Source organism: Colletotrichum aenigma (genome assembly GCF_013390185.1).
Source record: "Colletotrichum aenigma strain Cg56 chromosome Unknown KSG_Cg56_contig09, whole genome shotgun sequence".
NCBI lineage: Eukaryota > Fungi > Ascomycota > Sordariomycetes > Glomerellales > Glomerellaceae > Colletotrichum > Colletotrichum aenigma.
Genome location: NW_023500915.1, coordinates 263,609 through 276,407, shown reverse-complemented (window position 1 = coordinate 276,407; position 12,799 = coordinate 263,609). Strand labels below are relative to the sequence as shown.

The window sequence follows — 12,799 nt, the reverse complement described above, 5'->3', positions numbered from 1 at the left end:
CATCATGCACCCGCCGAAGCAGAAGAGCTGATGTGCGAAGAAAGCGTGCTCGTCATCTCCAATTTAGTTGTGTAAAGAAGGGAAGAAGAAAAGGAGTAAAATTTTCGGCCGCGATGCCGCGTAAAAAGGTAGGTCGGGACAGGGTCCACCATGAGGCGGGACCTTGCCGAGGGCCCGTGCACTGCTTACTGTTCCAACTGCCAACTTCCAGCGCGGACCTGCTCTCGAGCGGTGCCTGTAGCGACATGACGGGGCGAAAGGTGCTGGAGTCTGGAGCGCGGTCCCTAAGCCTCGGCGAACCACCATGCAGGCCGATAAAGCTGATAAGGTCGGTCATAGTGGGTAGCGCGGAGCCGAAGCCGGCGCCAACCGCTGAGCAGCTCGGTCGACTTACCGCTGGACGACGGATGAGATACCGAGCAATAGTCACTGGTTCAGCGTATCCGCCAGCTTGGCTGGTGCCATATGTACCGGCTCCCCCACCGACTGCACATCGCTACATCATCTCCTCGTGGTTTGTAGCTGGGGTACTAGCATCGGTAACTCGATCCCTCCCTCAGGTACTTGTCTGGCTGTTGCAGCTGTCCTAGCCTTACCTTACATCAAGCCTCCTCCTGCTCATCCTCCATCCCCTCTTCACCTTTTCCCTCGTTGCTTTCCCTCCAATTCTCCTCGTTTGACACTGCTTACACGACAGCCAGTCGTTATTGCTGTCATCATGCCTTTTCCCGTCTTCCGAGGTACTTCTCGTGCCCTGCGTTGCTTGCCGAGAGGGGCGGTCCCGGCGACTCGTCCGCGCATGAGTGGCGTGAGATGCATCTCGACGTCCAACTCTGAGGGCCAACAACAGGTGCGCCGTTTGGCTTTCCGACCTTTTCCTGACTTTCGAATTCCGTTGCTGACTTGGGTTGCCCTTTAGCTGCTGTCTGCTCACCTCCAGCAAGCCGATCCCGCTGTCTTCGACATCATTGAGAAGGTACGACTTCATAGGACGACATCTAATGTTGACACCGACATTTGCGACAACCTCCTTTCCCCGTCAACACAACGAGCAGTGCTGCGATGACACGAGGTCCTGGCGAAGGGAACCAGCCGCTGACTCGGGTATACTTGCAGGAGAAAAACAGACAGAAGCACTTTATTAACCTCATCCCCTCAGAGAACTTCACCTCCCAAGCTGTTCTCGATGCCTTGGGCAGTGTGATGCAGAGTATGAGCAGCTTGTCCCCAGTACTGAATTTATACTCATCAACTGGCTAGACAAGTACTCTGAGGGTTACCCGGGCGCGAGATATTACGGCGGAAACGAGTTCATCGACCAAGCGGAACGTCTCTGCCAGCAGCGAGCTCTCGAGGCTTTTGGCCTCGATGCCACGCAATGGGGTGTCAACGTGCAGGGTGCGTATTGTTTTCTTTCCCTTCTCGACAATCCAGCCAGCCAATAACTCATGGTGCAGCTCTGTCCGGTGCCCCCGCCAACTTGTATGTCTATTCTGCTTTAATGGACACCCACGATCGCCTCATGGGACTGGATCTGCCTCACGGCGGTCACCTTTCCCACGGCTACCAGACGCCGACCAAGAAGATTTCCGCCATCTCCAAGTACTTCGAAACCGTCCCCTACCGGCTTGACGAGGCTACCGGCCAGATCGACTATAACAAGCTGGAGGAATTGGCCATGTTGTACCGCCCCAAGGTCATTGTTGCCGGTGCCAGTGCCTATAGCAGGTTGATCGACTACAAGCGCATGCGCGAGATCGCCGACAAGGCCAATGCCTTTCTACTCGCTGACATGGCCCACATCTCTGGTCTGGTCGCGGCCAAGGTGATGCCCGGGCCCTTCGCCTACGCCGACATTGTTACCACCACTAGCCACAAGAGCTTGCGTGGACCCCGCGGTGCCATGATCTTCTTCCGCAAGGGTGTGCGCCGGCAGAACGCGAAGAAAGAGGATGAGATGTACAACCTCGAGGGCCCCATCAACAACTCCGTCTTCCCTGGTCACCAGGGAGGCCCCCATAACCATACAATCACCGCCCTGGCCGTTGCCTTGAAGCAGGCACAGGCTCCTGAGTTCCGCGCATACCAGACGCAGGTTTTAGCAAACGCAAAGGCGTTTGCACACAGACTGGGCGCTCCTAAGGAGAAGGGAGGTTTGGGTTACAAGCTGGTGTCAGGCGGCACCGATAACCATCTCGTGCTTGCAGACCTGAAGCCGCAGGGTATTGACGGTGGTCGTGTTGAGCGTATTTTGGAGCTTGTTGGTGTCGCGGCGAACAAGAACACCGTTCCCGGTGACAGGTCAGCACTGGTGCCTGGTGGTCTGCGTATGGGCACACCAGCCATGACAACAAGGGGATTCAGCGAGGAAGACTTTAGCCGTGTCGCTGATGTCGTTGACCGGGCCGTCACCATTGCCGTCCGTATAGACAAGAGCGCAAAAAAGACTGCCGAGGAGAAGGGAGAGAAGAAGCCTGGTCTGCTGAGACACTTCATGCAGCATCTTGGCGACGGAGAAACTGACCCAGAGATTGTGCAGCTGAGATCTGAAGTGGCTGACTGGGTCGGCACATACCCGTTGCCGTGGGACGTCCGCTCTTGAGCAATTGGGGCCGCAGTTCATGAAGGAATGATGGGTGAGCACTTGGACTCGGGACATGAGGGGTGCTGATCCATTTCGGCGTTTTATTGGGGTCCTTGGCTGCTTTCAGGCTGTGCGAGAGCGGTCGCGCCTCCCCACGCTTATCGTTTGTGTGTTCTTTTTATATCAAGGGCTTTCCACCAGTCCTAACAGCATGTTGCGCTGACATGTTGCATGGAGCATGCGTCTCCATTTACACAAAATTCATCATCCTCAACGAGATACGGAAATTAAAAAAAAAATGATGTGTAAACATTTTCAAGATTTGCCGACCCAGATAGAGCCAAGCTTCGATGACTGTAACGTTGGCCTGCTTCACCAGCAAACCTCACAGCGCGCCCCTTTTCTGGTTTGCTTGTGTTATTCGAGGCTTTTTCTTTTTTTTCTTACAAAAAGGTATCAAGCAAACAATACGCTCCGAGGCTTTCCCGCGCATCATGGACCTATTCCTCAGATACCCAGGAGCTGTAAGATGAATCCGTCCCTGGGTATCTTCAATCACCAACGTGAAGTGAGGATAATTTCAAGGCGTGCTTGCGCCCTCCGGCCGGTCTGTTCCCAGCACTTTGGTAGTCGAGTCTCTGCTCTTGAACCTCTCGTAATACTCCTTCAACTTTCCAGTCGCGACGAGTGCCTCAGCACCATACTTCTCCACAATGGTGTGAAGCACTGGCCAAACGGCGAAGTCGGCCAAAGAAACTCTCTCTCCCGCAATAAACTCCGACTCTCCGGAGTAGCCTCCCCAGATAGCCAGCTCTTTGTTTAGGGGTTTCAGGTTACGCCTGCCTTCGTCGTCTCGCTCGAGTTGGCGCCATTTTTCGAGCAATGCGAGTCCTTGCTGGAAACGGGTCAGGATCCTCGCCAGGTCTGAGTGCGACTTGCCAGCGGCTTCTGCTCTTGCTGAGCCATAGATGCCGTCAAGGTACAACATGATTGCCAGCTCGCCCTGTACCGTGGACTTGACGGCGTCGTTGTCGATGAATCTGATCGGCGGGCTTTCAGGGATCGTAGAGGTGTTGTTTACACTTTCGCCGTCTTTCCAGTTGAAGGACGAAGACATGCTGCCCTTTGCGTAAGAAATATCATACTCGGCTAGCATCAGGGCGATGCGTGTATTGACGACGGAATCAGCTGAGACGCAGAGTCGAGGTGAGTGGTTCATGTGAAGAACGTCGAACCCCTTACCGTAGTGCCGGTCCCAATCGAACGTGGTAGAATGGTTCTCCGTGCCAAAAGCGTGCAGCATTTCCACGGCCTCAGGGCTTTGCCCATTGATAACGGGCTTGGCCTCATCTCGGGCCTTGCATGTCGCTCCTTGGCCCCAGATCACTGTGCTATCGCGATCCAAAAAGGTACCAATCTGTCGGAAGGTGAGGGAGATGCGGCCGCCTGAGAAGGCCAGTTCAGCAGGAGTCTTGTCGCGCTCCATCCTCTTGTCCTGCCTGATGGCGTGCAGCCAGCGCATGTTGGTCTTCAGGCCCATGCGGCACAGAGAGTTGTGTGGCAGCTTTGCGCGGGCGATTTGGCGCTTCTTTGAGTCTTCTCCGGATGGTGACTCAGTACTAGACGGGTCCTTGTCCCGTCTTTTAGTCCTGAACACCATCGTTCGTTCCGCCCCAAGGCTGACGTTGGCGATGTAAGATCCCTTGACAATATCCAGGGTCTTATCACTGTGCTCGGAGATGTAGTCGGTGCTGTCACGATAGAACTGAATCAGGGCGTGGTTCAGCGGATGGCCGAGCTGTTTCTCGACCTCGGTCTTGATTTCGCGCACTGTTGGCGAAAAGAACAGAAGAGGGGGCGATTCGTCAGATGGATGACGGTAAACTGGCATGCTGCCATCGCCAGCCACTTCCCCCTGAACGGCGACTAGACGAGGGACTTCGCCGCCTTGGTGCGACATTCTCTGCCAGCTGACTTCATCTCTGACTTTCTCAAAGATGCCTTCAGCCAGAGGCTCGGGGATGATGTTGTGGATGACAGTGGTGTCTCCCTCACAGAGAGGTTCCGAGACCTTCAGGGCGTCTTCGTTGTCGACTTCTTCGCTGCTCATGGTTCCAGTCCCTGTGGAGGCTATTGTGGTATCTACTTCAAGTTCTGGGTCGGATGCAGGTGTTTTTTCATCGTCAGAGGCAGCTTCAATTATTTGAGGGCCGTTTGTGGTATCTTCCTCCGGTTGAATAGCAGCATCCGGGTTGCGAGAAACCTCTATGACCGGTGACTCACTGATGATTGGTGCTGCTGATGATGGCTGTGCATCCGGGTCGACTTCCAACATATCGGAGATGGTTGCACACTCTGAGTCATCCGGGTACCGATACCTTGCTGACCTTGCAGGCCTCGAGGCTGGAGAGGGTCTACCGACGTCGTTTTCGAGTTTGAGCCCGGCCAGCTTTTCCTCGAGGGACTGGGATTTTGGAGTTGAAGCGTCACTGGCCACCAGAATTCCATCATCGGCCGTTTCTCTGAGCCTTCTTGGTACAACAGGCGAGGGAGAACTGGAAGCGGCCGAAGCCGGGCTTTTCTTGGCTTGCAGTTTCTCGACGACGGCTGTACCTTCGAGTACATCACAGCCGGTTAGATCAACGAGACTTCGCATAGTATTACTTAGGCGAAGTTCGGATATGAAACCACAGCAATCCTCGACGAGAGTGATGGAATAGCCGTACTTGACAGCATCGACGGCAGTGGCATGCACACCAACGTTGGCGAGGGAACCACAGAGAAAGAGCTCGGTGACGAACTTGAAGCGCAGCATCTGCAACAGCTGGCCCGACTTGAAGGCAGAATAATGAGACTTGAGGAACTTGATATCGCGGGGTGCGATGGCGTCTTTGACGGCAGCTGGGAATTGGGCACCTGAGGTGGAAGGGCGAACGACGGGGGGGCCGGGCTGGCTGAGAAAAGCCTCGTGATCGCGGTCCGTATCTGGCTCTTCAGACTCTTGTTGGACGGCGGGTCGGCGGCGGTAGCGAGATGTCAAAATGGTGGGCTTGGGCATGACATCAGTAGCCAGGATCTGTTCTGCGGAAGAGGGGCGGTGCTTTTCAAATTCGGTGTGTACCCAGATGATTTCGCCAGTCTTTCGAAAAGCCTTGACGAGGTCGAGGGTGCGCGAAACTAATGCATCAGGCTCAGCAACGGGGAGAGCGCCGTCGGCGGCAAGGAAGTCGTTCTGGAAGTCGATGACCAACAGGCCCTTGCGGGTAGGCAACGTTGGCATGACATTTGGGTCGAAGGGAAACATTGCGACAGTGGGAGCGGTCTCAAAGTATCCAACAAAAGTGCATGTTTGGTGGGTGTTGTTAAGTTTGAACCCGAGGAGTGACGTTGCTGCGGCAAGGTCACGATGATAGTGAGTGAGCGCAATCGAGGAGATGAGTCGTAGCAAGGATGCAAATTGACGATGAAAGAAGTCGGTCTGGTGCTGTCTGTCTGTTCTTTAATGCTGTGTTTCGTTTCCTGCTAGGACGAAGGGAAAGAAATATGGATGAGTCGGTGGGATGATGCCTGGCGGTCGGTTCGTGAAAGGCGGTGTTGGTGTTGGTGTGGGTGGTATGTAATTATCAGTATGGAGGTTGTCGGCGTTGGACCCTGCGTTGCGAGGGGAGTTTGAATAGAACGGAACGACTGGGGTTAGTGGTGAGGGGAGCGCAAAGCCCTTCTTTCCCCTGGCTCCCGCCCTGCTCGAATCGGACCTCGCCCGATCCGTGGGCCTCGCAGATACCTTACCTAGTACCTACCTAGGTAGGTAAGGTAAGGTAGGTAAGTACGAATAAGGTACTGTGGGCAGTGGAGGGCAGCCTCCCTCCAGGCACCTCAGCCTCCAGGCAGGAAGCAGCATACCTGGGCGGTGCAGGTGCCATCGGCCTCACGCAGCCCTACCAGGAAGAACATCCGCCGCCAACCAACCAACACTCGAATGACACCACCCACACGACCTCAACGCACACATCGTCACCCAACGCCGGCCAGATGTTCAGGCATCCCCAGTGAACTGACTTATGGACATAAAATCTTTTGCAGATTACCCCCGCCCGCACTCATCCGAACGTCAACTCCTGAACTGACTCCGCATCGCCCAAGGTTTTGAATGCCTAGTCATTTCTGCCCATGTTTATAGGATGACATCTAGTCTATATGGATGCCTCTTGGTTTATTTCCATGTCTATCTATCCCTCCACGTTTGAGACTCGCCGTTTCGCACCCCCACGGCTGTGAGAATGTTGATATTTTCAATGCAAATCTTCAAGTATCTGCACAACCTCCACGAAACGCGGTCTGTCTCCGACCACAGGGGTCGAGCATCGAGCAAGCAGCTGCTGTAGTCCCTCGATCGTCCGCCGCTTCTTGTCCATCTCCAAATGGCCCGGGCCCGTTACTCCCAAGAGGTCCTCAACTAGATGACCGAAGGCAAGAATCTCCAACCTCTCAAAGTCGAGGCCGTTGAGATTTTCATATACCGTCGCCGCTCCAAAGTCACCGAGCAGGGCATGTCCCGCCTCGTTGAAGAGAATGTTGTGGGCATAAAAGTCGCAATGGGATACCTTACGACCGTGCAGGTGGAGAGCTGCCGCTGCAACGCCAGCAAGAATCTCCAAAACAGTGTCCAGCGGCAGCTTTCTCCCGTCTTCATAGCGGTCCCTCGTACAGGTCTGCAGGGAAGGAGGAAGCCCCAGAGTCTGGTAGTGGGGCGGTATGAGCTGCATAACGAGGCCATGCTTCTCTGGGTGCCCATCAATGCTTGCCAGTGTGCTGATTAGGTTCTTGTGCGATCCTGCTGCGAGACAAGCTGACATCTCATCGAGAGGTGTCCCGTCGCTTGTTACTTCGCCCTTGAACAGCTTGATGGCCACTTCCTCTACGACGGAGTCGGCCAACATCCATCTCGCTTTGAAGATGTCACCCGAAGCTCCGTGGCCGAGCAAACCTTCGACCTCTAGATCATGCCAACCCACTTTGCGAAGCTGAGCCACTTCGTGTTCGAGGGTGATGGCGCAGCATGGATTACCAGCCACCGAAAAGAACGCCAGCTCAGGCAGCTTGAAAAGCCAGGGTGGCAGATGGTTGAAATCGTTGGCGGAAAGACGAAGCAAGCCGAGCTTCTTGCACGCAGACATCTCGTCGGGCAGGTTTTTCAAGCGATTGCCTGCGAGCATGCATTTCTGAAGACGCGCGCATTTGCCAACACTTCTCGGGAGGTTTTCGATGTGGTTGTTGGTGAGGATAAGCCAGCGCAGCTTACGGGGCAAAGCATCCTCCGGGATGGTGCTCATGCCGTTGGAGCGGAAGGCCACCATTTCGAGTTCCGGGCATTGTGCCAGCTGCTTGGGAAAGGCTTTGAAGTTGCAGTCCGAGAAGAAGGCAATCTTGAGCTTACGCAGTTGACCGATGCTGTCAGGTAAAGTGGAAAGCCCCGTGCCAGAGAGATCCAGATGCTCAAGCGTATCGGCGAGTTGAAGAATCTCTGAGGGAAACTCGCTCAGGGGGCCAGCGAGCTTCAGCTTCTGTAGGCCAAGACCACGGTAGCCACCGCTACGCAAGGTTTCCAGGCTCTGCATGGTACCGCAACGATAGATAGTGGACTCGTTCTGTGTATAAGGTAGGGACTCGTGATCGAGGGCGTGGGGGATCAAATGATAAAGAGTGCGGCCCCCTGGCTCGAGATTCCGTTGAGACTCGGGCTGAGATAGGGACAACTGCTGGCGCTTGACTCAGACACGCGAGGATGGCAATGAGAACTGAGCAGAGGGCGGCGTTCTCTCCCGCTATCTCTCCAACTCGGCAATATTTAGTAGGTGGAAGCTGCATTGGACAGCTGGCCATATCGTAGCGGGAGGAAAGACGGGATCGGGCATATTAAAGGTAGAGCGATGTGTGGAACACCTGGAACACTGCTTCTTTGACTGCCACGCCTGTGTCACACAGATAAGATAGTAGCACAGCCCGCCAGCGACGGGTCTCGACTCGAGTTGAGCTATCCGTAAATTGACACACTAAAAGGAGCTATGGAAATGAAAAAGACAAGGGCAAATCGAGAGCCATCCTGAGACCACATGGACGAGTTTCGAGTCCCATATGAACGCGAATCTAGGTACGCCATTAAACGCAGGGAGACGACGACGAGTGAGGCGAACCAATTGGCTGGGATCACCCACTGTACGTATTTGTATTTGGCAACAACCTGCACTGAACTCCCAAGAGCCGACGCAAGGACCACCTGCCCCAATCTACCTAAGGTACAAAGCACATACCTACTTTAGGTACTAAGGAACCTTCAACCTCCGATGCTTCCTCGCCAATTTTGCTGCTGGAAAGTACGTACCGACCGACAGTTTCCGTCCAAACAGCTGCAACTTCCATATCAAAAACTGCGACGATCTATCAACTCTCTCGAGTCGGCTGGGTCATCTGCTTCAACAACAGCGCCCGGCACCCATCGCCTGTCGCCCGTCCTTGTTCCGCCGAACTTTCGTAGACGAAAACATCCTGAAATTCGAAAGCCAGCGCGTCATCGACCCGCGTCTCGATACGCGGGCTTCGCCTGAGCTTCGCGCCATGTCCGCACCTGCCTCACCCGCTGCGGCCACGAGCCCACGCAAACGAAACTCGCCCAGTGACGAGGAGGAGTCCAACGCGAAACGGCAGAAGACCGATCTTGGGCTTTCCGCGACACCCGCCGAAGACGACGAGTCGTTACTCCCATGCGCAACCAAAGTCATCATCCCTTCCCTCGACTACCAAGCAAAAAGCGGCCTTGAACGTAGTATTGGCTTAGCGTTGCAACATGTTGGCTTTGACTCCGCCACTACCGAGGCTATGGAGAGCTATTTGGTGACAGTTGAGACCTGTGAGAATCCATAGGGGACCCTGACAGCCGCACATTTGAGCTAATCTCCAGCGTAGACATGGCTTCTTTCATCGAGGACCTCAAACGAGTTTCTCTCGCCGCGCGCCGCGAGCAACCAACGCCTGCCGACTTCGAGTCTACAATGCAACGCTTCACCCTCAAGACGAAGGCACTCAGACCTCACGCTCGCCAACCCGTCCCCAAATCTAAGCTCGCCGTCGACTACTTTGACCCGATGCCCGAGGACCCCGATGCGCATACTACCTTGCCACTTCTTGGAGAAGAGCTGAGTGGCAGGCCAGAGAAGGAGGCCAAACCGTACATTCCCAAATCGTTTCCTGATTTCCCGAGCAAGCACACGTACAAGTACACGCCAAAGGAGGACGACAGCGGACGAGATCCTCAGAAAATGAGGGACGAGGCTGCAAAGGCATCGAAACAAGGCGAGGAAGCCTTGCGAGGCTTGGTAAGGGCGACTAAGATGCGGAAGCAGAAGGAGGTCAGATCACTGTCGGAGCGCGACCCTATGACCAAGGAGCGCTACTCGCTATGGGCCGCGGCTATGGAGGGGTTCATGAAGAAGGAGGGAGGGGCAACCGGACAGCTCGAGATCGCCGACCACAGCATGATTGTCAATTCGGATGCGCGACACTTGCGCAGAGAGGTGCAGCGTCAGGGGAAACGAGCTGCGGGTCAAGGTTAAGAGGGCAGATGTCGGCAGGGGCTTGTTTTTCCTGCATGGGAAGAATCGGCAACGGTAATGGTGGCCGCAGATGTTCTCTACGGGCGTGCCGGCACAATAGTCGTTTACGGTTGTCGCATTCAGTCGGAGGGTGCGAAGAATTATCTCGCATCAAAATGCATTCAGCAGCAAGGCGTTTAGGTTTGGGAAATATGCCGTTTAAACCACCAGGCAGGAGGGTAAATCAACAGGGGGCATGGGCATGCTCACAGTAACAACCAAGGTTTCCGAGGCATCTGCGACTATGCGGTTCCATGATCAAGAAAGGAGAAGGGGACGCCCAGGCACGGACAGACTTGCAGGGCTCAGCAGCGGTAGGAGCAGATAAAAATCCATACATGGGCTGTGAGAGACCCTATGTAAGCTTTGAATCCTGCACAACTTATGTTCTGCTCCGTACCGTACCTAGGTCCAGTCGTTCCCGACCCAAGTCCCATTGCACGTCTGCAGGCGTGCCCGCCGTCGCCCCTGCACAGTGACATGCAACTCTGAGCGCGCAAAGTGGAGCCAATCAGCCTCGTCGCAGCGCTGCCGCCACGCAGGACGCCCATTGGTCGCAGCCCCACCGACAGCCTCTTCCACGCTTCGCGTAGGATACCTTAATCCGAAGAGGGCTTTTTTTTCGCCCACACACAAATTCCTGAATTCAGCAAGAGCTCCAAGGGTCAAAGGTGTGACCTCAGAATCAACTCCAACCTTTCTCACCTTTCTCTCACCACTCAATCGACCTGATTGCCTCATTTCCCAATGGCTGAGCAGTTGATTCTCAAGGGTACCCTCGAGGGCCACGTAAGTTGCTGCTTGCCCACTCTCCGCGCCGACGCCGTTGCTGCTGCCGCCGCCGCCGTCGCGGGCGATTTTTGTCTGCAAAATTTGGACCACCAGAACTGACGAGCATGCTCTCTGCAGAATGGCTGGGTCACCAGCCTGGCTACCTCCATGGAGAAGTACGACTCCCATCGATGAATCCCACGGTGCTTTCTCGACACGGAACGGGTTCCAGAAACCGAGACGAGGAGAGAGATGCGCTGGTGGTCGAATCTGAGGCTTGAGAGCTTTGGTCGCTAACTTTTGTCGCCAGCCCCAACATGCTCCTGTCCGCCAGTCGTGACAAGACTCTGATCATCTGGAACCTCACCCGTGACGAGTCCCAGTACGGCTACCCCAAGCGCTCCCTCAAGGGCCACTCCCACATCGTCTCCGACTGCGTACGTCTCCTCGACCCCTCTCGGACCCCGCGAAAATTCTGCGCCGTCTAGGGGCTGTTGACCAACTTTGGGCTGATGGAGGAGTGAATACAGGTTATCTCGTCGGATGGCGCCTACGCCCTTTCCGCCTCGTGGGACAAGACTCTCCGCCTCTGGGAGCTTGCCACCGGCACCACCACCCGCCGCTTCGTCGGCCACACCAACGACGTCCTGTCCGTCTCCTTCTCCGCCGACAACAGACAAATCGTCTCTGGTTCCCGTGACCGCACGATCAAGCTGTGGAACACCCTCGGTGACTGCAAGTACACCATCACCGACAAGGGCCACTCCGAGTGGGTTTCCTGCGTCCGCTTCAGCCCCAACCCCCAGAACCCCGTCATTGTCTCCTCCGGCTGGGACAAGCTCGTCAAGGTATGTGGAAAATTTCCCCGTGGAACCGTTCTTTTTTTTTTTCTTGGACAAATCTTCGACATGATGTTTTGCAACCAAAAGTATTTGCTACTTCAGAGCCTGTTTTTTGCAGGCCATGAGACCACTATTCACCAATGCACTGATCTCGCACCCTCGAATCCATCTTTTTTTTTGCCTCTGTATCCACTCTCGGAATGGACGTTGAGGGCTAACACTGGCAATTCCAGGTCTGGGAGCTCTCCACCTGCAAGCTGCAGACCGACCACATCGGCCACACCGGCTACATCAACACCGTCACCATCTCCCCCGACGGCTCTCTCTGCGCTTCCGGTGGCAAGGACGGAACGACCATGCTCTGGGATCTTAACGAGTCCAAGCACCTCTACTCCCTCAACGCCAACGACGAGATCCACGCCCTCGTCTTCTCTCCCAACCGCTACTGGCTCTGCGCTGCCACTGCCAGCAGCATCATCATCTTTGACCTTGAGAAGAAGAGCAAGGTTGACGAGCTCAAGCCCGAGTTCACCGCTGTCGGCAAGAAGAGCCGTGAGCCTGAGTGCGTGAGCTTGGCCTGGAGCGCCGACGGCCAGACCCTGTTCGCCGGTTACACCGACAACATCATCCGTGCCTGGGGTGTCATGTCGAGAGCATAAAGGGCATAAAAGCTCTCTCTGTCTCTCTTCTGGGTTATGGATGGCGATGACGATGTGTGGTGGGGAAAGGGCTCTGAGATGGTAGATCATGGCGGGCGTCCTAGGCTGGCTTCCTCGTTTGGTCTTTCGGGATGCGCAGGGTCAAATCGATTTGTGAAAAATGGGGATGAGACTGCATTGCTGGCTTATAGGTAGCCTACGAAAGGACTCTGGACATGAAACCCACGTAACGCCCAAATCAAAAGATCCTGGCAAACAAAATATGCTGTTTTCTGTTACAATTCTCGGTGAAGC

General features: G+C 55.1%; 5 protein-coding genes across 5 annotated transcripts; 3 read left to right on the top strand and 2 right to left on the bottom strand.

The window, feature by feature from the left end:
• Positions 1-799: 799 nt before the first annotated feature.
• CGCA056_v012820 (putative serine hydroxymethyltransferase) lies at positions 800-2,602 on the top strand (the record flags this gene model as incomplete). Its single annotated transcript, XM_037328064.1, has 5 exons — positions 800-850; positions 920-976; positions 1,117-1,210; positions 1,261-1,398; positions 1,458-2,602. 5 exons carry the CDS (start codon positions 800-802, stop codon positions 2,600-2,602), a joined length of 1,485 nt encoding a protein of 494 aa, XP_037173051.1.
• Positions 2,603-3,164: 562 nt separating this feature from the next.
• On the bottom strand, positions 3,165-5,888 carry ALKBH2-0 (DNA oxidative demethylase ALKBH2; the record flags this gene model as incomplete). The annotated part of the gene is made up of 1 exon (XM_037328063.1): positions 3,165-5,888. The coding sequence occupies one exon, from the start codon at positions 5,886-5,888 to the stop codon at positions 3,165-3,167; it is 2,724 nt and encodes a 907-aa protein (XP_037173524.1).
• A 988-nt stretch (positions 5,889-6,876) lies between these two features.
• gefL (Ras guanine nucleotide exchange factor L) lies at positions 6,877-8,202 on the bottom strand (the record flags this gene model as incomplete). The annotated part of the gene is made up of 1 exon (XM_037328062.1): positions 6,877-8,202. The coding sequence occupies one exon, from the start codon at positions 8,200-8,202 to the stop codon at positions 6,877-6,879; it is 1,326 nt and encodes a 441-aa protein (XP_037172985.1).
• A 997-nt stretch (positions 8,203-9,199) lies between these two features.
• On the top strand, positions 9,200-10,194 carry taf8 (Transcription initiation factor TFIID subunit 8; the record flags this gene model as incomplete). The annotated part of the gene is made up of 2 exons (XM_037328061.1): positions 9,200-9,491; positions 9,548-10,194. 2 exons carry the CDS (start codon positions 9,200-9,202, stop codon positions 10,192-10,194), a joined length of 939 nt encoding a protein of 312 aa, XP_037172874.1.
• Positions 10,195-10,980: 786 nt separating this feature from the next.
• Positions 10,981-12,505, top strand: cpc-2 (Guanine nucleotide-binding protein subunit beta-like protein; the record flags this gene model as incomplete). Its single annotated transcript, XM_037328060.1, has 5 exons — positions 10,981-11,022; positions 11,143-11,180; positions 11,315-11,441; positions 11,535-11,852; positions 12,080-12,505. The coding sequence occupies 5 exons, from the start codon at positions 10,981-10,983 to the stop codon at positions 12,503-12,505; spliced, it is 951 nt and encodes a 316-aa protein (XP_037173522.1).
• Between the last annotated feature and the right edge of the window lie 294 nt (positions 12,506-12,799).